Below are 25,624 nucleotides of genomic sequence, written 5' to 3'. Positions count from 1 at the left end.
CGATTCAATGTAAATGTCACACGAGGATTAATCCACCTTTATACATCTACCAGGTATTCTTAGAAATATACATGCATCGCTGATCTTTATGTTTTCATTCATTTTTCAAGAGGAAGTCGGCCACAATGATGTTTTTTTAAAAGTACACAGACGTCAATCTCTTCGCCTGGTTAATATACATAAAGATCCTCGTGAATGGTTAATATGCATGTGTCAGGGTCCTCGTGAATGGTTAATATACATGACACAAAAGTTCCTGATACTACAACATTTATTTTCTGTGTTTTACAGTTAAACTTCATGACGAAGGAGATTGTACTAATGACACAAACAGTTCCTGACAACATTTATTTTCTGTGTTTACAGTAAACGTTCAGAACAAAGAAGATGTTGGTCGTTAAGGGTTTGTGGATCCTGCTCCCCAGTTCTGAAAAAAAAAGACAAGAAACAATTTTACAATCGTATGCTGTTCCTTCATTCAGAATAGCACGGTAAGAAGATCAAAATGGATATAAATAACTTGTAAAGGTCTTTTAAAGGTTTTCTAGACGTGAACATAGAAAGCTCACAGAAAGCTGGTTAACAAGAATAAGCCCTCCCCTTTCTTGCAGACTTCATTCCGTAACAACTGTTATAAATATGTCCCTCTTTGATGTTTGCCCAAACCCAATTTAACTTTCTCTTTGCTGACGGACTGTACCTACCGTGGGTGGGGTGGCGCTGGTGGCGGGAAATCGATCCGTATTTGCAGTGGCTCTCTTCTTACGAGCGGGCTGAAAATACAATACCCGATTAATGGATGCACATAGCTGCCGTGTCCAGGAGCAAATCATAATTATACTTTTTTGATTTCCATCTCACAAATGCAGAAGTGAAGAACACTGCACCTTTAGAGTACATAACGTACATGATAGACCTGCTGGGATTACAATACTTAGTACATGATAGATCTAGACCTGCTGGAACTACGAGACTTAGTACATGATGGTCCTGCTGGAATTACAATACTTAGTACATGATAGACCTGCTGGAACTACGAGACTTAGTACATGATAGACCTGCTGGAACTACGAGACTTAGTACATGATAGACCTGCTGAACTACGAGACTTAGTACATGATAGACCTGCTGGAACTACGAGACTTAGTACATGATGGTCCTGCTGGAATTACAATACTTAGTACATGATAGACCTGCTGGAACTACGAGACTTAGTACATGATAGACCTGCTGAACTACGAGACTTAGTACATGATAGAACTGCTGGAACTACGAGACTTAGTACATGATAGACCTGCTGAACTACGAGACTTAGTACATGATAGACCTGCTGGAACTACGAGACTTAGTACATGATAGACCTGCTGAACTACGAGACTTAGTACATGATAGACCTGCTGGAACTACGAGACTTAGTACATGATAGACCTGCTGAACTACAAGACTTAGTACATGATGCAAATTCTAAGCCACAATCTGTGACGCTATCATTTGAAACTATATTGGAATGAATGCCAATTCTCTATTAGCTGACCAGGTTTGATGGAGCTAGGCCTCACAGGTGCAAGATGATTCGAACGCGATATGACTATCTTTAGCTTTAAAATTCCCCAATGAGGTTACAGTGACCTGCTTTTGAGTCACGAGACATCTCCTACCTCTAATATGCATCAACGAACCACCTTTGAACTAAATAAACATATCTAAATGTACAATTGACATATCAATCTTCATTCAGGGTTCTGACATTGAGTAAAAGTGAAGATGCTAAGAAATCGCAGTTAATTTTATATTGACCTCAGGCTCGAGATGCACATTTACATGTACACGGTTTCCAATCTCTCACCAGAGGGCGTTACGCTACGCTCCACAACACGTGAAGCTTGCATAGCGCGCCCTCTGGTGAGAGAATGTAAGGTTTCTAGCGTGTTCCATTATTTATGAAAATGAATCCACTGACTAGTGTCTCTATTAGATACCCGACTTTCTTCGTGAAAATTTTTAACTACCCGAACTTTTGCTGGAACCAATACATATTCCTCATGTAACCTATCTAATTCTTTTATCACTTCTGGTTAACTAAAAACAGAGGGATATATGGTACACATTTTTGTTTTGATCACATGACCTTAATAAGTGTTTGGATACCAGATACTCACCACAACAGCGTCTCTTTTATACTTTGCGTAAAACCGGTCAGTGCAGTCTATGTCCGACCTGTCGCCGTCCGAGTTACTGAGACCAACGAATGGACATTTGTTGTCTAGACAGTCACCACGGTCCAAATCTGTCCGTTCTCGGATGTGCTGTGCCCGCAAAAACACAGCCCTGCAAAAGATCATATATAAGTAGGCGAACGCTAGCTTCTAGATTATTGCATGTAAAAAGCTAAATAATGAAACAAGTAAATTTTCTTTTCTTATACATGTATATTACATTTTTGTATGTATATTTCTTTAATAGTACAAAGATAAGGTTTTAAGGTGAAGTTGGTGTTTGTTCAATCTGATATTTACAACTGTCCGTCAAGCATACATGTATGTGTATGAGCTATGCGACACAATGTACCAGTGTAGTTCTCTCCCATTAGATGAAGATGAGATTTCTATCCCCTAGATAATGCGGAATCATTATATTTTGTGTGGGTTCTTTTTTCGAGGGGTATACCTTTACCCAAAGCAATTTTAAAAAACGTTGCTTGTAAATGTTCAAATGTGCAGGATGGTGTCCTGGATTAATTACGGTTATACGCCGTTTTGGCAATATTTCAGCCATTTTACAGCAGACATTGTATTGCAAAAAACATTAAAATGACAATGCAGGAAAATTTGCCCCCCATAAATTTTAAGGATTACACCAATATGATATTCGTTGTGTCTCTTGAGTGTATAGGTGGATAGCGTACCCAACTTCTGGGTCTATGAAGTAATCCTTAGAAGACGTCGATGCTTTGAATTCATCATGTGTAGACACGGCTACGCCTCGTTCCCATTTTCCACTTTTAAGATTCAATATGGCGACCTTTGCAGTGGATTGGCGTGGAATACAGACGGCAAACGTTGCGGAATTGGACCTGTAAATGTTACAATACATGGGATATTTGTAAATAAAGTTGTACTCGATCTCTCACACAAAATATCACATTCATTGTCTTATGCATTACAGACATTATTATCCACGCCGTGGTGTTGAAACAGCCAATCGATGCATTTATTACGAGATGGTCATCAACTCATTTGGTTCCCCTCACCCCTATAAGCGAGGGAGAATTTCATCAGACAAAGCTTATTTTGTTTCCAATTTTAAAGAGCAAATAAACGTTATCGTGGTGAGACAACCAAAATTAAACCCAGAAAGAAAGAAAATATTTCGTTATTTGGCATCAAAATGAAAGCTCATTTATTTTTAATATTGAATCCATCGCTGGGCAATTGGGGGTCGTACTTGAATTATTAAATGTTATACACGTCAAATTAAGAAGGTACTCTACATCGTCATAATGACCGATTTCCTTTTAGAACATGAATGAAAATATAAATATCAGTAATAGCTGTCATTTCAAATAGCATGTATCCGAGTAGATGAGTAGGTTAGCAGGTCGATTGGTGAACTATATATAGATCAGCACGTCGATTGGTGAACTATATATAGATCAGCACGTCGATTGGTGAACTATATATAGATTGCGAGTTCGAGTACAGCAGGATTTTTTATTTTCTCCAAATTTATTTTTATTCAAACTGCATTTTTGACTATATAAAGTGAATGTAAAGTTTTCAATGTCAAAATATTGTTGTTCTCCACTTTTCGCCTATACAGGTATAAAATTTCTCTGGTAAAGCGAACCTCCTTAAATGAAATACATGTACACAAATGGACAAAGAAATTGACATTCACTGAAAAATAGTTTTGCCAAACCTCTACACGTTCATGTGAAACAGAAACAGGGTCAATGTGTCGTTACAAAACAAACGTGGAAGGGTGAAAAAGTGATTAATTCCTGTGGAGAATACAAAACTAAGAGTAAACATGAACCCCTGGACATACCAGTTGGGGAGGGGGGGGGGTCAGGTGCTCAGGAGAAATAAGTATCTCCTTTCGACCGGTCACACCCGCCGTGAGCCCTTTATCAGATAAACGGAGTAATCCATAGTCAAAATCAAGTGTGTAAATAACGGCCTAACAATTGATATGAAACTCGGCATATTCAAATTCACAATATTATAGATTAAGAATATGAACATGCTGTATGCAGTATTTGTCTCGGTCAATGAAATTTTAGGATTTTATCAGATACAGAATAAGTGATAACACATTATACATCTTATCCATCCTCACATACATCATACTTAAGAAATCATTGTCCAAGAAAAATTTATACAACAATGTCCAAACGGTATATGTATATGAAATATCTAATAAAAATTACAGTTTAATAACAATCATCTTTGTTATCAATGTAAAGGTTATCTCGAAAGACAACTAAATAGTACGGTGATGGCAAGCATTACAACAGAGTCCCCGCTTTGTGGCATTACTTGTTAAGTTCAACTTCCATCCATAAATCTATTTAAAATAGGTCAAAAAAGCTCTGCAAGGACGGGTGTACGCAAGCTGATTACTATAGGACACCCGCCTATCAGACGGGACCCTAATCACACACATATATTTTTATGAGATGAAAGGGGGGAATCGCATTTTCTTCTTTAAAAGGGTGAGCGTTTGTAGACCCCAAAACTGCACAAAATGATCTTTTTGCTAACTTTTAGAACCAAAATGGGAAGGGGATTCGAAACCCGATTTCCCGCCACTGGTAAAGCTTCAGATGGGGAATTAGAAAGTGTAGTGCAACACATCTGATTCAAAAGGAAGACTGAAAAGATAAAGAGGTTAAAAAGATAAAATAATTACAGGGATAAGCCCAGGAACTCAAATCTCCACCAGCGAGGGGCGACTTTGGCGTTGGACCTGACGAGGTAGCTGTGGGTACCCCCAAGAATCGCCAGGAATGGAGCAAAAGACATTCTGTCTGCAGTCACTGGGTCATCAATGTCGTCATCACGCGTGACTGTTATCTGGTCCGCGACTTTGCCTTCAAAATTGGTTCGAACCTGAAATACATATTTGTTTCATCTTAGTACAACACTTCTGGTACGAAATAGAAACTAGAATATAAAGACATGATCTTCTCGCACTAACCTGGCCATATTGATGTGGACATATCGCCATTTTCCAATTATCAATTTCCTCGCACTGTTCAGTCAGGTGGAATGGAAGTGGTTTGACCACAAAATTTCCGCGTCCTCCTACTCCTGTGGTGGACCCGTCAAGATCTTTGAAGAGCACGGTATCATCACCGTCCAATGCAGAGAAGCCCAGGTCAGTGGCGTTACCGTCAAACACTCGGTTTCCTTGCGAAGCCTACAACGAGAACATGGATATGCATCAAATTAACCGTTTTCTTGAGACTCCCGATAACACACTGTAATGAGATGTCAGCGGCCCATGAAACTTTTCGAACATGCACGATAATGAAAGCGTCATGGACAAAATTCACAAATTTTCGACGTTCGTATAGTTTACGTTCTTAAAATTTTTCCTATTAAAACTTATTGCAGGAGATAAATGTATAGTAGCCTATATGCATTTATTACGTCATTGAAGCCCCATTGGAGGCCTTTGGTGAAGGCGCCGTGGGTCGCCAGGTGCTTGTTGTTCCTTTCGAAGCCGATGGCGCCTGCGCTGTAGTCATCTGTGCTAGCGTAGTTACCAAACCAGGAATCTTCCAGACTGACCGCTCGGTCATAGAACACAAAACCTTGTCGAGGCTGGTTTCTGTAAAACCCCAGGAGATTTGTTTAACACTCATAGTGTTTGAATTCAATACATACTGATGAGTTAAGGTAACAAACTGATGAAATCACGCACGGACATCAAATTTATTGCGTATTTAGAAAACATTTATCTTCATTTGAACTCGTCAACAATTATAATATCCTCCACACTATTTCAGCTGAGGGGAAGCATGATTCAATGTATTAATTAGGGTGTAAGTTGACAATATCTGATTTTCTTACGCCATTTTGAGAGGCACCGCCCGGGGGTAGGTCTTGACCATGCCGTTCCCTCTGATCACTGAGGGCTCGCCCAAGTTTATAGACTCTCCCATAAACACACTGTTGGTAACCAAGCACTCGGGACCATCGGCACTCCTGTATAGAAAGTAGAACTTTATCATCAAATATCAGATCTTTCCACAAAATACAGTCATTACTGATGTACAGTGTCTCACTTTCGTTGTACGCTTGAAGAAGTGATTCAGTTTTTGATGGATACAATAATAGGAAATTAAAGGAAATTTGAAATTCCATTGATAATGATTACATACAGGAGATACGTGCAATGAATCTACCATACCTTCTCACGGCAAGGGAGATCAAGCTGTCTGAGAACCTGGAAATTCAATGAGGTAATTAAAGCTATATTCGTCATATCCGTACATGTATAATGAAATCATAACTTGTGATGGTTAGATAAAATTATAATTGATATCCACAATTCGCAAATGTGAGCGAGATATAAAAGGAATCACATCACCGGAAAAAATCCGAAACCAACAGTGCCACATTATAAGGAGTTAAGGAGGAGTACTACATGTACACTAGATGAGGATGAAAAGTGGAGGATATACACAATATTTGGAAATTGAATACTTTCAAATTTACTTTATTTACTCAAAAAAGCCTTTTTAGTAGAAAATAATTTGGAATTTTTTTTTAAAACTCCTGCTGGATTCGAATACACAATCTACAGATCAGCAGTCAACAGCTAAACCACTGAGGTACTCAATCGAAACGGAAAAGACAAACATTGCTGATATTATATATAGTTCCATCCATGTTTTAAAAAGAAGTCAGCCATTATGTGTACATGTAGTATACCTCCTTCAGACAGCGACAGCAGATTGTTACATCAATTTTACAAAATGTGCACACGTGCGTGAATAGGTTCAATGTACGTCACGCAAAAGGTCGAAATTACGTCACGAAATTGGTTCAATGTACGTCCCGGAATAGGTTCTATGTACGTCACGGAAAATACGTCATGGAATATGTTCAATGTACGTCACGGAATAGATTCAATGTACGTCACGAAAGAGGTTCAATGTACGTCAAGAAATAGGTTCAATGTACGTCACAGAATATTCGTCATGGAATAGGTTCAAAGTACGCCACGGAATATACGTCACGGAATAGATTCAATGTACGTCACGAAAGAGGTTCAATATACGTCACGAAAGAGGTTCAATGTACGTCACGAAAGAGGTTCAATGTAGTCACAGAATATATGTCATGGAATAGGTTCAAAGTAAGCCACGGAATATACGTCACGGAATAGATTAAATGTACGTCACGAAAGAGGTTCAATGTACGTCACGAAAGAGGTTCAATGTACGTCACGAAAGAGGTTCAATGTACGTCACAGAATATACGTCATAGAATTTCACTACAAATCACATAATATATTCAGTGCTTATACTTACGAGGATTGAGTTATGTGAATATTGGCGGCATCAAACCAACCGTTGAACCTTTCATTTTTGTACGCTGAAAAAAAAAACCCAAAAATTACTTAGATTAGAAAAAGTGAATATAACGAACAGTGGTCAATCTCGTAACTTATATAAAGAATACAAAATTAACAGTAGGACAAACACGGACCCCTGGACGTACCAGGCGTAACCAGGTGCCTAGGAGGAGTAAGCATACCCTGTCGACCAGTCACATCCGCCGTGAGCCCTTTTTCTTGATCGGGTAAACGAAGTAATCCGTAGTCAAAATCAACGGTAAAGAATGGCCTAACAATCGGTATGAAACATGTCAAACAGCATTTTACCCATTGACAGGTTGTATTGGTAAATTAGATTATAACGACCTTAAATTTTGCGAAATGCTGACTTAGAACGCGAGTGTTAAAACCCCTGTACAATCAACTTGTTTGTCAGTAGTCTGTCTCGATTTAAAAACTGACCATATGCAAAACAAGTTATTGCGTATGGAATCAGTTGAGAGACGAAACACCATAAGCAGGTGATAATGGAATATTGCTACATGAATATGGGAAGTTGACGATGTAGAAGCGAAAGTCGAATGGAAAGGATTCAATTTTTTATCGGTACTATTCCAGAAAAAAAAAGAAATATCAGAAATGGATTCAAACCCATGGGAGGGACAATTTTCCCGCGAAGTCTACGAATTTTTAAAAGTCACCACGAAATTCAAATACGGATAATCGAGCTCACATTCCTTGTCTTTACCGAGATACAATGTAACTAATGGTGTCATATAAAATATCAACCACTGTACGATTCAAAGCTAACCAGTGACACTTTCCAATAAGAGTCAAAAATTGTAAAACTGACCTACAAGATTTTCTACAGGAATTCTATATTTTAAAATAACATTTTACGACCTCGGAGGTTATCCTTCAACATACACAAAAATGCGATCTTTATTTCTTAATTAGATTATATCCCGAGAAAGGAATGGCGGGGAGGATTCCCGAGAGAAAAATTCATAATAAGCATTATTAATTAATAGCGTCCTTTCATTTTGTTTACAAATTCCCTACTTTCGTCATGTACCATACATTTACGTACATGATATTAAATTTAAATGGATTCACATCATATTGTAATGAAGAAGTGTGAATTTTAGAACAAAGCATGGACAAACATATTTCTACTTTGGTTTACTAAATCAATAATAAAGTTTACCGGTCAGCCTGGTGAAGACAGCGGTCTGGGGGGCAGAGTTCTCATCCAGGGGGTCACTGAGGGGGTTGTACCTTGTTCCCCAACCAAAACCTGTATTGTTCTTCAGGTTTTTGTCAAAGAAGAGACCGGCCTAAAACAGAACATTATAATCATATTCCACCATGGAGCTGTTTATGCACCATCACATTAAATCTAGAAGAAACACAACATAGTAAGAAAAATAAAATAAAATAAAATTATTTGACAAAATATTTAAAAGACCCTGCACTGTACCCAACTCCATTTTACTTATCTATTCTAAGAAGCCAATGTCATATCATTACTTCTTAATAAAGCTTTTAATTTTAAAGTCTATTAAGTTCACTAAATTATGGAAAACTACCCTCCCATAAAACACTTTCAAATCACAAATAGGATAATATATCATTAAGAGAGGAGTCTTACCACGCGATTGGAGTGAGCCACATTGTTGTCGAACTCTTTTATAGGTGTGCGTTTAGCCTCGCCCTTCTGCATGGTTTGGACAACACCGTAAGAGGCTCCGATCGGTTCTTCCGGGAAAACATACCAGATCCCGGCGTACTGAAAGCAACCGAATGATTATAACTCCAGCAAACATGCATCTACAATGCATTTTGAGAATTCACCCAAAAAAGACCCAAGTTCCGTCTACGTGGCTACGAAAACGTAACTATACATTGCTTATGAAATAAGACATTTTAAAAACGCCCAGTTATAGGGATTACACATGGCCGCTGATACAGATGATTCTGATCTATTTTTGTAACCAGCTACAATGTACACATTTAGTACATACTGGCACATATTATCAAATATGGAATCGTTATGGATGCATCTACAATGTATTTGGAGAGGGTGATCACATTGTTTTGGACTTGCGTACAATCCTTTTGTTGTGATTACATATATATTGATTGTTGATTGTTGATCCAATGATGGATCCTGAAAATTTCAAAAGGGTTGCGACCAACGTTTGTACCCACCTAACGTCACGAAGATCCCAAAATGGTTTTTTTGTTTTTGTTATGACTATTTCAAGTGTATCCCATCCCCCGACTGTATGTAACCCCTTAACCTCCTTTATAGATCCGCCACTGGATATAGCATATTCCGGTTATGAATAACAGTCTATTGCCCTGACGGTGTAGTACTTACGTCACTTCCTGCTGCCACATTGTTTTTCATAACCGTTTTGGGATTGGTGATCCAAAAGGTTGAGGGCATCCTAAGATTTCAAAAGAACACAGAATAAATCTCTAAGTGTTTAACAAAAATATGACAATAAGTTTATTTCTACATCAACAATACTTTAATATCTTCTCCAGATGCAGTTACTTTCATTTTAAATTTATCACACGTACTGTGCAAGTAAGACTGTTCTTGGTATGTCAATGCAGAAGATATTACATCCCACTGTACATTGTATATATTGTAATTTAATCCACAGTACAGGTACTCGGTTTTAGTCAGTGTTACCCCATTCAATAAAACAGACAGGGGCAAGTCATATTGTGGAGTTAAATCCACCATATGACTTGTCCCTCTCTGTTTTATTGAATCTGTTTTATTCAGTCTGTTTCCCTTTATACAGTTACATGTAAATCCACAGTATGACTTACCCGTCTGTTTTATTCAGCCCCCCACCTTTATACAGTTATATCCACATTATGACTTACCCGTCTGTTTTATACAGTTATATCCACATTATGACTCACCCGTCTGTTTTCGTCAGACTTCCCGTTCTGGTGTTCCCCGCTCCTAGATTTCCATTAAATACTGTATCCACCTCTCCGCCTTCCTCGAGGAAGTAACCGTGTCCGACAGCTTTAAAGCAAACATTGTTCTCCACCTACACAAATTAGACAATCAATATACAATTAGATTTTGAGGAACAGGAAGTCGCAACGTTCATTATTATGATTTCAGATCTGCAACTGTTTTGCCGATATGAAATTTTAAATTCTTCATATATATTTTTTCTCAATCGTAAGTACAACAAATGATGTAGAAATAAAATAGTGTATCTGAGCTTACTAGACAGGTGATTTATTATTAAAGAACAAAGAAAATACTATAATTAAATAAGGCTTTCAGCAGACAATCTACGGATCGCGAGGTCATTTTTTTTTTAAATTATTGTTTCAAACTAACTTTTATAATAGAATATTTTCAGCGTGCCTGTACACGACAGAAACATTGGCATACAGGGGCTTGTACACGATTTTTTGATCGTTTGAAATTAACATTTTGTTAATAAATATAGCATCATCTAGAGTACATACACAATGAGGGAAAAACCAAACAAATGTCATTGTAAAAACTGTTTTCACCGAAGCTGTCAACTTTCGCGCCATGTTGATATTTGAGTCATGTTACATGTAAAACATAAATAAGGTTTGTGCCTCGTTCAATCTAATTAAAATCAGATCCTAGAATATACGCTCACAATTGTTTCTTACGCAGAAAATACGGCGCGGATTTAAGAAGTCTGATTTTAATTAGATTGGTGCCTTTTTTTGAAAATGAAAAGTTAAGATGTCTCAAATACAGCTATGTGTCAGTTTTCGAAATTCGGGTTTATTGCTATCCACTAGTATGTTTTGTCCGTATCAAATACTCTCATATTAATAATGAAATATTTAAGTACATCTTTTGAAAATCGTGCCCATGCCCTTTTTATTCTAATCAAACTGTACGTTTTACAGGGAACTCAAAATGCTGACGCGAACACATCATTTGGAGGTGTGTGACGTTTTCCCCAAGATTCCACGATGACAATTTCAGGTTTCTAAATTGAGAAGAATCTCTCAATTTTTTTTTTTCGCCTTTGGTTACAAGACTATTGTGTATATCTTGCATAAACAAGATGTACCTCTGAGGTTAGGCGGTTGATTAATTCTAATTTTCAAAACAAATATAAACAATCACGTTTCATTTGTAACCAAGTAATTGATAATTTATTTCTGTCATGGAGCATGGCGGCGTTATAACGTCGGATGGTCACGATAAAGCCGCAGGTGGTCACGATTCTTTATATCTTGGGCTATAGGAGTAAGTCATTAAAGTTTAACAAATACTGGCATCTACATAAAGCGATTGAGAGTAAATGAAATGTAAAATATAACCACTTGAACTGTCAATGAGTATTTGACCCTGAAGTGTTGTGGTCAATGTCCCATTGGTGCTATAAAACCAAGTACGCTGAAATGAACGAGATTTGTCTTAAGGGACTCTAACTGGGTGATAAGATGTACATGTATCTATTGTCTAATCAAGAAATTTCTGAACGTTTTGATGACGTAAATAGCGGATCAAGACATTTCCTAGTCATGGTCAGTCCATCATTATGCTAAATGTAAATGGCACGCACTCACCTATTGTCCAGATGAAATTACTTCACAGTTCATTTTCAAAGTTGGTATTTCCATGTTGACGTAAAATGAAAAGTATTCAAATGACTATGTATCTAGTCTAAAATGCACATTTCACATTCTTAATGTAATATTTGTTTGTTCATTTATGTTCCATTTATGTAGACATATTACACGGTGCATCGTGCCAACCTCTGTTTTTAGGCGATATCGGAAAGACCACGTGGCTTTCTCTTTTAATGCTCGGTGTCTGGTAAAGGAACATGTACTGTCTATTTTTAAACATCAAGGATATAACGCAACCACCTATGTCGAGGATTGAACGCAAACCTATGAGCATACCAACCATAGGTTACCGCAACCTGTTGAACCCGCTGTAATCTTTATTGGAACATTTTAGAAACATTTGATTTCTTAACTAAAACGTTGAAATCTTGGGTAATTATATGACGAAATGTTTATATTTGCTGATTTCCCTGGTTTCAATAGTACTGTTACTGGTGTAAATTGTTTATTGGGGAAGTCAGGACAGATGTGTTGATATCTTGTGTAATTATATCAGCTGATTTTCCCCCTTTGCTTGTGAACCGTAATTTTCGTCATTTGTTTCCTTTAATAAATGACGTATTTCATTCCTTCACTGTATTCCTGTTTCTTATTTAAAACAAAAACAGGCTTCGGTGGGCTGTTTCCTATAAGGAGAGGAACATAGGGCACATAACTAACCTTTAGCAATCCCCTCTGTGCCTATATTATAACTTTTTCCATGCATAAATAGATGTATCGGGTCATTTTAATAGTTTAAGCTGTTATTCGCAGGTACCATATGTATTTCTTATTTTTGCACTTACAATAGCGCCATTGGTGGCATGCACAGTGACACAACGAGCGTTGGAGTCCCGGATACTACTGCCCCGGATGTACGAGTTCTTGACGTCACCACACATGTGCCAGTGGAATGGATAATTACCTTCAATAAATAAGTGTGCATTTTAGTAATAGCCACATGTTGACAGCTATATCAAATATACCATATGTATACAAATGGTACAAAAGTCAAACTGTGTGATTGGTTGTATACTCTCGAAATTTTTTCACTCATATGGAGACGTCACCATTGTCGGTGAAGGGCTGCAAAATTTAGGCCTATGCTCGGTGCTAACGGCCTTCGAGCAGAGAGGGATCTTTATCGTGCCACACCGGCTACTGTGACACGGGGCCTCGATTTTTGCGGTCTGGTCCGAAGGACCGCCCCATTTAGTCGCCTCTTACGACAAGCTAGGAGTACTGAGGACCTATTCTAACCCGGGTCCCCACGGGACTGGTAAGGTTTAAGAAGTACGATATTGCAATGAAAAGTGAAATATTAAATTGCTCGGACGCCATGCATGGTACTTAAGTCAAGTTTCATTTCGTAGTAACTGTTGAAATACACCTATTGTATAAATGAAATTGCGCCGTCCTTCTTACCTAGCGTATCCAACTGCCCCATGTTGACGAGTTCTACGTTCTCCACCTGTGCTTCTTTGAATCCTTTCAGCAGCTAAAATTCAAAGCAGTATGTTCCAGAATGGTTCATTAGGGATCAATATCAGAGACCTCTCCATTTCTATCTTTCAGTAAAAGATGAGCATTTAAGTGTTTTTATAAACAATAACTAATCTATATGCTATAATTCATAAATCATTTTGAAGTTTTGTTTTTTTTTCAATAATGTGCACTTCATTTACCAAACTTTTCTTTTTCTATCGGCAAACGGCATGAAACAGAAATAGAAAATTGTCAATCAAGGAAAGTTGAGAATTGATGCAGACAGAATCAGAGGTATTTAACAGGTCTGTTCTTTATAAATCTACAACCTACAGGGAACAAATGTAGTGCACGGTTTGTTTTGTTAAACGTTAGACATTACCTTTATGTGTCCTCCAAGAGTCTTGCTGTTAGTAGCGGGGGCACCTCTGATTTTTATGTTGCGACTCAGCAGAGCGACTTCACCTCGCATATCAACACCATTTACCATTTCTCCGAAGTGAGCGAACATCGGTTCCACTATAAGCAGGGAAAGATAGATCAGATTTCAATTGTATGCACCAATTTCAATTGTATATATACTCAAAGAAGTGACAATCGGATATCGGTTATTTATATCGTACAACCGTACGCCACTAGAACTGTAAACCAGATCTACTGTAAACACATTTAGTCAGTCGATTCACTGTAAATAACGACAGACACGAGATTCACTGTAAATAACGACAGACACGAGATTCACTGTAAACAGAGACAGATACTAGTTCACCTCAAATGAAAGGCAGACATCAGCTATAGAACCACTGTAAACAACCACATCACTAGATCTACTGTAAGCACATACAGACATTAGATAAACGTCACAGTTACACAAAGACAGACAAGTACCAATAAGTTTTATTTCCTTCTCCGGGATTTTATTTTTCATTTTATTGTATAGAATAATGTAAATAAATTATATTGTAGGCGTGGAGGTCTGACAACCGAACCCTGGGGAATTATAATTATACAATTTAGTATGCGTGAAGCACACTGCTGCACCTGTGCGTTATTCTGCTACGTTTACATAGCCCTATACGTACGGTTGATTCTGGCCTCATTAGGTCCACAGTCATCACACTTCTTAATGGTGGTCACCTCAGCTTGGTTGGGATCGTAATCAGTTGATAGGAGAACGACTTCATCACCTACGAACAGGTCATTTGTTTAAAAAGACATTTCCTGAGTTAATCCTAGCTATCAAAGACACCATTTCAATCGTTAATCCTAGCTATCAAAGACACCATTTCAATCGTTAATCCTAGCTAACAAAGACAACATTTCAATCGTTAATCCTAGCTAACAAAAACAACATTTCAATCGTTAATCCTAGCTAACAAAGACACCATCTCAATCGTTAATCCTAGCTATCAAAGACACCATTTCAATCGTTAATCCTAGCTATCAAAGACACCATTTCAATCTTTAATCCTAGCTATCAAAGACAACATTTCAATCGTTAATCCTACATTGTAGCTATCAAAGACACCATTTCAATCGTTAATCCTACATTGTAGCTATCAAAGACACCATTTCAATCTTTAATCCTAGCTATCAAAGACAACATTTCAATTGTTAATCCTACATTGTAGCTATCAAAGACACCATTTCAATCGTTAATCCTAGCTATCAAAGACAACATTTCAATTGTTAATCCTAGCTACAATGTAACAAACATTTCATTTGATAATCCTCGCTAACAGACATCTTTTCAATTGTTTATCCTCGCTAACAGACATCTTTTCAATTGTTTATCCTCGCTAACAGACATCTTTTCAATTGTTTATCCTCGCTAACAGACATTTTATTTGTTAATCCTAGCTAACAAAGGCAGCATTTCAATCGTTAATCCTAGCTAACAAAGACATTTTATTTGTTAATCCTAGCTATTAAAGACATTTCAATTGTTAATCCTAGCTACAATATAACAAACATTTCATTTGATAATCCTCGCTAACAGACATCTTTTCAATTGTTTATCCTCGCTAACAGACAACATTTTATTTGTTAATCCTAGCTAACAAAGACATTTCAATCGTTAATCCTAGCTAACAAAGACAACATTTTATTTGTTAATCCTAACTATTAAAGACAGCATTTTTATTTGTTAATCCTAGCTAACAAAGACAACATTTTTATTTGTTAATCCTAGCTAACAAAGACAACATTTATTTGTTAATCCTAGCTATTAAAGACAACATTTTATTTGTTAATCCTAGCTAACAAAGACAACATTTTTATTTGTTAATCCTAGCTATTAAAGACAACATTTTATTTGTTAATCCTAACTAATAAAGACAATTCATCGGGAGCAGAGAGAAGTATCCTCCATTACGTACTATTTCGTAATCACTATAAACATTACATTATAATATATAAGGAAGTATGGAATTAAAAACACTTACCCACTTGCCAGGAAGTGACGTCATTGGTCAGGGACAACTTCGGATCAGCGATTTCAGCCTTGGCGCTTTTAGCGCGGGAGTAGCAGGCACCGCGTCGAATGGTGTGCACCCAGCTCCTGACGGTGAACTTTATGCCGTTCTCGTAGTGATAAAGCTCCGCGGCTCTTTCCAAAACCTTCTTATCGTCCTTCATAAAGAGCTCTTGGGAGGTGCTGGTTTCACCTTTAGAAAAAGTATACAACACAGGCATAAAAAAAATCTTACTATAGGTAAAAGTCGAACAATATGCACACGAGTTAAGTCAATAATTATAGAGGGGATAATTACAAAAAAATATATTGAAAATCTGCCAACTGAATCCATCGTTTAGAAATAAGAATCAAAATGCAAATAATTTAATTTGATTTGAAATTATTAATTTTTGACCAATTTAAGGATCTTAACATTTCTTGCCAGTTTTGAAAGAAAATTATAATTCTTTATTTTCTTAAGACCTCCTTTAAAAATAGTTGATATCCTTTTGTCATAATTCTAAGCATTGATCAGTTGAATTTACCTTTTCTCATAACAAATGACCACGCATCATGCAGTCTCAGATTTCGCAGGCCACTTGTTCCGGTCACTTTCCCAAAGGCAAAGTTTTCAAATAACTCGTAGAGCATGGCATAATCCACTCTTTTACTGTAAAACAGCTGCTTTCTGAGAGCAAGACCGATGATTTTTCCGTCTTTGACACCTACATAATGATGAAACATTTAACGGACTAATATTCACCTACATAATGATGAAACATTTAACGGACTAATATTCACCTACATAATGATGAAATAGTTAACGGACTAATATTCACCTACATAATGATGAAATATTTAACGGACTAATATTCACCTACATAATGATGAAATAGTTAACGGACTAATATTCACCTACATAATGATGAAACAGTTAACGGACTAATATTCACCTACAAAATGATGAAATAGTTAACGGACTAATATTCACCTACATAATGATGAAATAGTTAACGGACTAATATTCACCTACATAATGATGAAACAGTTAACGGACTAATATTCACCTACAAAATGATGAAATAGTTAACGGACTAATATTCACCTACAAAATGATGAAATAGTTAACGGACTAATATTCACCTACATAATGATGAAATAGTTAACGGACTAATATTCACCTACATAATGATGAAATAGTTAACGGACTAATATTCACCTACAAAATGATGAAATAGTTAACGGACTAATATTCACCTACAAAATGATGAAACATTTAACGGACTAATATTCACCTACATAATGATGAAACAGTTAACGGACTAATATTCACCTACAAAATGATGAAATAGTTAACGGACTAATATTCACCTACATAATGATGAAATAGTTAACGGACTAATATTCACCTACATAATGATGAAATAGTTAACGGACTAATATTCCCATATTTGCTATATAAAAAAAGGTGAGAACAAAATTAACGCTTAAGGATATATGCTACACCAGAGAGATTTGATATGGATGAAAAGTGGAGGATATGTATAATATTTTGAAATTGAAAACTTTCGAATTTAGTTTATTTAGTAAAAAAAAAAAAAAAAATGCAGTTTTGTAGAAAGCAGTGCGCGAAACGTGAGATAAAATCTAAAACCAAATTTTCTGATTACATTCTGTTTTCCCTATTACCTACCACTTTTATAAAACTAGTTCTATTGTCATTTTCTTCCTGAAATATGTCTAATTTGCACGATGAAATATTACTTTTTAAGGTGAAAATTATTCAATGGATTAATTAAGGTAACCGAGGAATGCAACGAAACAAACTGTGTAACATTTGATTCTTATGCAAGTAAGCACTACGTGTAAACTCGAGGATGGAATACGAGGGAGTGGGGGTGATTATACCGCGAGTTTAACATGGAAATACCTTGACTCGCGAACATTCATAAAACGTGGTTATGAAATTTTAAAAAGCAACACTCCCAAGAAAGTGTTAACAGTTAATATACACAAACTTTTAAAATTAATTATTACAATTCATTTTTTGCTGAAATGAATAAAAGTAAAATTACTATCAAGGGTTTGCTTTAACTGCTTTGCGTCTTCGTCCGCCTCGCACTGATTTCCGGATCCGGTGATGGTGTTACGACCGGCTGCGTACACGCCAATCGATTTTTCAAGCTTGCCAGAAACTGCATCCCAAACATACATCACGATTCCCTGGAATTTTGTCGTTCTGTTTCCATCGTTCTGAACAAAATCAAAATATTTACAGGAAAGCGGGGCTTTTGTAATTATATCTTAATATATGGAGGCAACCAAACGATGTAATCTGCGGGTTATTTATTAATGACTTCATTCAAAATGAAAACAAATGCTAATCTTTAGTTATCAGCTTGTGAAATTCCATCACGTGCTGGGTTTTGTTCTACATATACACGCGACAACTAAGCCGTGTACACTCCCTCCCGAATTCTGCATTTCCCTGAGCCAATGTTCAGACAATTGTGAAGTCAACTTGTCCTCCGGCTGCCCCCCCCCCCCCTTCCCCACACATTGAAAAACGACATTACGTGCTTGAAATTAATACTGTTGATTTACAATTTCATTATACATGTGTATGTCTGTAGATCTGGGAGGTTGGGGGGGTAGAGTTATACAGATATATACATGTGTATGTCTGTAGATCTGGGAGGTTGGGGGGGGGGGTAGAGTTATACAGATATATACATGTGTATGTCTGTAGATCTGGGAGGTTGGGGGGGGGGGGGGGGTAGAGTTATACAGACCAAAGTTCGGATGACTACCATTTTCTACAAGTCTGGGACTACCACAGTGAGTGTAACGTAAAGAAACCGAAGCCAACAACTTACATAGACATCTGAGATCTCTCCGTCCTTCAATTTTTGCACAGTCTTGGTCAGTTTTGTCCATGGCCGCTGGTCACTACCGTGAATATGAAGGACACCACCGCTCTCCACACCGATGAATTTCTCACCGAAACTAGAGATGGCCACGTCGCCCTTATTACCTGCATTGTATTGTAGCTTGTTTGTATATCAAATGACAAAGTTGTTTGCACTACAATTCATTATTTTATCAACAGGATAAGTTTCCACATCGTGTTAGCCCATTTCTTTAAATATCACACGTAATTGTAAGAGATCCATGGATACTGGAAGTTAATACAAATATAATGCAAAGTATTTTTTCACAAATAATGGTATAAAATTTTCTGTACGTGCACATGAACATCATTTTTGGTAGCGCTCGAGTCTTTCGGGTATGGGCATTGTCACCTAGAATATGAGTAGTGCACTGTTCACAAGGACATGGCCTTATGAAAATGTAGTGTGAAAGAGAATTTTTTTAATCTTAAAATTTATACGACTAGTCTATAAATTGGGAAAGGGTTGCTTTACCAGTTTTAACAATTGATCATACATATATATGGGGATGCAAACAATTTATGTGAATCAATTCATATCAAATTAGACATAGAAAACTCTTTAATCTGGCTTCAAAAAGGAAAACGTTGGTCACATTTGGTATAAAAATGTTATTTTAAATAAACCAAAGAGTCGAAAACGTTAAATAAGATTGCTTTTGTTTTTCGCTTTCTCATTTGTTTTTATAAAGGTTGGAAAATCTTTCAAAATTGTTAGATTATACGTATATCATATCTGATCAAATTATCTCCCTTGTAAAGAATAACATTTCAAGTTTTCAAACCATGAAAATATTGTAAATTTTTTCATCAATCAGTTAATTTAAGATAGATATTGAGAGGGAATACTTAGTCCGGGGGCAATTTTTTTTTAAATTATACAAATACCGTCCTTTCCGGAAGACGGTACTTGCATGCAATCTAAACTCATTCGTGATGAAATATTTATGGGCCCAATAATCGTGAATACGCAATTATTAAAGAAGAGAGAAATATAAAAAAAAAATTATTCCAAATCAGTCACTAATGAAAATACGCAAAATTAAAGACCAAAACTAAATATTATAGCGACTTTCAAGTAATGCATAAACATATCCATGAAGAAATCTCCTGATCATTCAAAATTACCGAACTGTACATTTACAGTAGCTGTAGAATTTCTTACCACAATGTGATTATTGCAATCTAATTAGAATTAGTTGTTTTGAATCCGCTACCGCTTCTTTGAGAAACGGCAGCGGATTCAAATCAGCTATTTTAATTAGATTAGTGATTATTGGTTTGTATGTCATAATATCCGCCCAGTCCAATACCGGGCCTCGAAATAAAGCCCCGGGTCTCATACTGACCCACTAGGGATGATGCATGCATGGCAAGCAGGTTTGAATTTTGCCATGCAATATATTGTAAATTTATTGACTGATGTTGAGGGTAACATCTGGTTTGTTGGACCTCAGGAGGAAAATGTTGCCTCGGACTGTAGGCAACATTTTGGCCTACGGGTCCAACAAAACAAATGTTGTCCTAAACCTAGTCAATGATATAAATGTTTATTTATAATAAAATTTACAACCCATGAAAACATCAATGCATGGTTGATCAATGATATTGTTCTCTGACGTATTGCACCAAAATCCACTCAGCTGTTTTCGATATACCTGTATTGGTGACGTTACGCCCTAATTGTCTCACGTGCCATTTTCATCGCAGAGGTACACATTACATTTGTTCGATAAAGGGGTGGGTGGGTGATATAACACATTCTCGAATAATTACCATAGGAGCTCAGGTTTTTGGTGGAACAAACTTGTTATCCCGAGTATCGGCGAATATTAATGCATTGACGTCAAGCGGTCCGGGCAGAAGACCATTGGATTTGTTATACTTTTATTATAATTATACAGTTATGTTTAAAGAGAGTTGAATAAAAATTCGACAGTTTTCAATGTCCGTGACCTAATGTAACTAGAATGCAGATTTCTCTAAATAGTAGCATGCATCCGTTTGAAAACTGCATGGTGTTACGCGATGCATACGTACATGCAACTCGAGTACTAGTATTTAAAAAAAAAAACATGTGCACGGTAGCATTTTATATAGCTAATAAATAGTCTATTATAAAATCTGCGTAAAATCTAGAGAATGTTAGTGTCACAGGATGTTATCAAAATACATGACGGTTAGTTTAGCGTTCAATATCCTGAGAATTTATTGAACGCTAACTTTGCATTGCGTAAATTGTGTGCGCCCGAAACGTTTCCGAGTATGAGCGTTCAATATTGACCTTACCGTAACGACGTAAACAAGCCGTAATGACGGGTATCATATTGAACAGTTAGGACATGCATGCTGATATATTGCACACTTTCACCTTAGATGCCAACATTGATGAATTCTCGTCTATTTTGGAGTATTTGGAGTGAAAAAGGATATAATTTAACAACTAAATACTTTAGCTATATAATAAAAGGGTTATTGAACTTATCGCAAGCTCGTGCATTTTGACAGCCAACTAGCTCGTGCCAATATTCACCAATACAAGTTCATTAACACTATGAATTCATGTATCAAAGGACCTTCACACAAGCAATATACGCGCTAAAACATATCTCGTGTAGTTTCAAAGTTGTCGTATTTTAAAAAGTTATAGGGTTTTAACAGACAAATGAGATCGGCTTCCAATGCGACACAAAGACTAGAAGACGAGAAGAAAAAAAAACCACTTACCATAAAGGGTTATATCAATAACACTCTGTAGTTTACACTTCTCAGATCCGATATAAAGCGCCCCGCGAACACGGATGTAACGCGTACGGACGACCAGGTCCACGTCTTTAAACACCAATGTTGCAGTCGACTCGATGGTGATGCTTCTGACGTCAACGTCCGTGTCCAGAAGGTAGACGCCATTGGTTAAAGTAAAGTGACGTCATCCGCGGTACTAGGTAACGCCTAGTTAAAGAAAACGAATCTTTGTCATAGAACTAACAGTTTCAAATAAATTACATCTAATTCAATCAATGACTAATCCTCCAAGATTTTACAAAAATGAACCCATTGTGCCTAAATTTCTTGCCCCACTCCCCCCCCCCCCAAAAAAAACAACAACAATGAAACACTACTTACTTAGGTAACAAGTAGTCATTGGTGCTCAGTTGAGTAAAAATTATACGGGATCAAAAGCACAACAATTGGAATTAATTCTTTCTTCTTGTATCTTTCCATTGTGGGGTTCAATATTTTACGAAAAGGAGCGGGGTCCGGAGTGTCCTCAATAAGTTTCATGTCTAACAAATAATAAAGTAAAGAACATTGGGACGATTGGTAAGAGCACACATTGGGGGTTGGGGAGCCAATGTATTTCGCGGAATAAGATGCCATACGTTACAGCAGACCTGAGGTTAGAAAGGGGGATCTACCTAGGTTACTCTTAATGCATCAGAGCACAGCGAAATTTGAACTCTAGAAATCAACAAAACACCTTTATTACTACAGAAAAAGCACAAAAAAAGTTATAATGTAAGATTGTTTCACTCTTTCAATGACGAGAACTCCATACGGGATGTTTTAACGAATCTTGATGTTGCGATTCACCTTATACGGATTAAGGCAGCTTACGTTCTATCAAGTGCTTCAGACTAAGAATAATTGTGTTTGTCGGAATTCTTATTGGCAACTTAACATTCATGTTTAAAAACAAATCTTTATGATAATTTCAACAACAAAACATTCTTGCTTTAATACAATGTGCATGTAGGTGGTTTAACTCTCAAAAAGTGTGTATTACATACTATCGGATAAGTTAACTACATCGCTGATCGCATTCCATCATCTTATGCGCTTTGTGATACAAACGTCTGGTATAATTAAGATAAATAAGAGTCTTAGTTCGTGTTCCGTTAGTTTATAAAGTTCAATATGATCAGTAGCTGATTCAGCGATCCGCCCCTCCCTCACATATACGATCTATTTTATATTGAAATGTGTCTAAAACACTACAATACATGTATACATTAACCTTCTCGGGTGTTTTTTTTTCAGGGGCATCGACCCTGGACCCACTGGGGGCCTCAAGACAGTCCTCAGACACCAAGCCGTTTACTGCACCCCCTCCCGTTTACAAATTTCTGGATCCACCAGATTATGGGTATAAGCACTGGGAAATTTTCAAATTCTCACTAATAAAGACTCCAAACTTTTTGTAATTATTTGTCTTAACAATGTTCAATGTATCTATATCGGTAATATGTCTTAAGGAATGATATATGTTCACATTGTTAATTATTAAAACATTGCATAGAGAACTAATCAAATGGGGGACATTTCGATGAAACTTACCCCGCTAGTCCAGCTTCCTACAGAGGACCAGAGTTTGTATGATACAGTCGCTGACTGTTGGTCTGGACAAACCTCCGGATTCAGCTGCGACGCTGCGAGGCCAAGGTAAGCCAACAGGAGAAGAACGGAAGACATGGTTATAAGTACCCTCCGCAGAGAAGTTTTTAGAAGGTTAATTTTTTTTTTCACCAAAGTCGTTTTCTATCCCTCTCAACTTCTCAGACCGATGGTGTATGATTTCTGAAAGTGATTTTCCGTTTTCACGGGATTTTAATGATTTGGGTGCTCGCTGACCCGTGACGAGGTGCCATATGGAATCGATACCCAATACACACGCAAGCAGGGAGACCGCCCTCCAGCATTAATACAAAAATCGTGACCAGTCAAAAATATAGCGAGGTCATCAGAAATTCACATCAAGCACGATTAGGACAATCATTATAGACGACTGCATGCAAAAACAACTCATACACAACCCGAAATATTTTGTTTGTAAATATTTTCTTTGCTTTGACGTCATCTTTACCTGAAGAACATGCTTGTAGTTGGTGTTGATTTTTTTTGGTTTGTTTTACACCTGCATGCAGGTGAAAGAAGACTTTAAAAGAACTACATTTTAGTGGGATAGAGGGATTGCATTTGTAGGCATATGCTTCCTTTCCCAAAATAATTATTTTCTTGAAATATCAGACATTAAAGCAATACAAGCAGTAACTGACGGCAAATAAATTGAAAAAAATAAAGAACAAATATTTAATATATTTGTGATTGAATACATATACGCAAAAACCGAGGTCCCGTGTCACAGCAGGTGTGGCACGATAAAGATCCCTCCCTACTCAATGGCCATAAGCACCGAGCAATAGCCAAAATTTTGCAGGCCTTCACCGGCAGTGGTGACGTCTCCATATGAGTTATTCTCGAGAGGGACGTTAAACAATAATCAATCAATCAATCACTATCAAAATTTTATTTGAGTTGCACATTTGCGTATTCATTACTTTCTTACACTTTTTGTCATTCATGAAACGATGTAATATGACGTAGTTGCTCACGTCAGTTTCCGTCTTTGTATACAACCTCGACCTCAGCAACTCGATTATGTTCGGCAATCCTCGTCCCCATGTTCTTGTATTAATAGTTCATAATATTTATTTATATAGCGCCCTATATGACTATAAATAACCACTCTAAAGCGCTGCACACAATAAAAATGATACAGCATGTTATAAACATAGTAAAAGGAAATTATAATAGCATTAAGACAGATAATACCATGACGCAATGGCGGTTTATACGAAACCTTCATTGTAGGTATGCTCTCAAACAATATTCCCTTGTTTATTTTGCTGAATTTTTCTCCAGATCTTGAGGATTATATGAGTTATACCGGTAGGTGCTATTTAGTGCGTGATTAGATTGTTGAAGAAATACCGTCAATAACAGCTTGTATTGCTTTAAATTGATATTCCGTTAGTATAAAATTATTACATGTATTACAAGATAGCGTTTCTATTTCATTCCAATTAAAACGTCCTAAAGTCTCCCACTTTATCTTTTCATCTATTTTTAAACCATCGATTTAACTTTAATTTATTCTTTCCGTGATTTGAGATTTCACAGATCAATGGCAATCAGATTTTCCGGCTATCTCGGACGGTTGGTTTGGTTTTAATGTCATGTCCAATATCTAGAACCTGACAGAGTATAGTTTTATAAACGTGCGCATACATTTGCTAATTATTTAAACTTTTTACACGATAATAAAAATTTCATTATATAGAATTTTTAGAAACAGAAAAACGATGTAAAATGGTTCTTGTCTGACTCTGCTCCAGCTGCGCTCTCCGGATTAATTAAGGTCGGTATTCTGTGCCCCTCCTACCCCTCCCCCCCCCCTTAAAAACTCCAGCATCCGCGGCCACGGATTGTTTGTCATTAATAATCGATCATTGATCAGCATTGTTTCCTTACGGCCGTGCTTTGTACGCGATTAGCATGCATCAAGAAATATTTACATTCGCTGAATATTTTCCCGTATAATTTTTTCTTCTTCTGAAATTGACATTGCATTCATCTGCGATAAGGCAAACTAGTTTGGGTTTTTTGGGTACCAGCTGTCCGCGTAATCATTACCAAATATGGAGCGTTGTCAAGGTCAAAGGCATTCTCTCACCAGAGGG

At 36.9% G+C, this 25,624-nt stretch overlaps 1 protein-coding gene across 2 annotated transcripts; it reads right to left on the bottom strand.

The window, feature by feature from the left end:
* Nucleotides 1–253: 253 nt before the first annotated feature.
* On the bottom strand, nt 254–23,879 carry LOC125659427 (cell surface hyaluronidase-like). 2 transcript variants are annotated; one of them, XM_056150574.1, is made up of 24 exons: nt 23,442–23,879; nt 21,831–22,055; nt 19,030–19,187; nt 18,229–18,406; nt 16,699–16,878; nt 16,143–16,364; nt 14,781–14,885; nt 14,081–14,217; nt 13,639–13,711; nt 13,020–13,138; nt 10,513–10,646; nt 9,953–10,022; nt 9,221–9,358; nt 8,777–8,906; nt 7,544–7,607; nt 6,418–6,453; nt 6,078–6,212; nt 5,655–5,835; nt 5,200–5,421; nt 4,912–5,111; nt 2,906–3,073; nt 2,160–2,328; nt 705–773; nt 254–427 (listed from the first exon to the last, which is right to left on the bottom strand). In XM_056150574.1, exons 4-24 carry the CDS (start codon nt 18,365–18,367, stop codon nt 398–400), a joined length of 2,721 nt encoding a protein of 906 aa, XP_056006549.1. In that variant the 5' UTR covers nt 18,368–18,406; nt 19,030–19,187; nt 21,831–22,055; nt 23,442–23,879; the 3' UTR covers nt 254–397. The 2 variants fall into 2 exon arrangements, with proteins under 2 accessions (XP_056006549.1, XP_056006550.1); XM_056150575.1 differs by having other exon boundaries at nt 21,831–22,026; nt 23,427–23,677.
* Between the last annotated feature and the right edge of the window lie 1,745 nt (nt 23,880–25,624).

This window comes from Ostrea edulis, chromosome 9 (genome assembly GCF_947568905.1).
Source record: "Ostrea edulis chromosome 9, xbOstEdul1.1, whole genome shotgun sequence".
NCBI classification, from domain to species: domain Eukaryota; kingdom Metazoa; phylum Mollusca; class Bivalvia; order Ostreida; family Ostreidae; genus Ostrea; species Ostrea edulis.
This window is presented reverse-complemented; position numbering and strand designations above follow the sequence as displayed.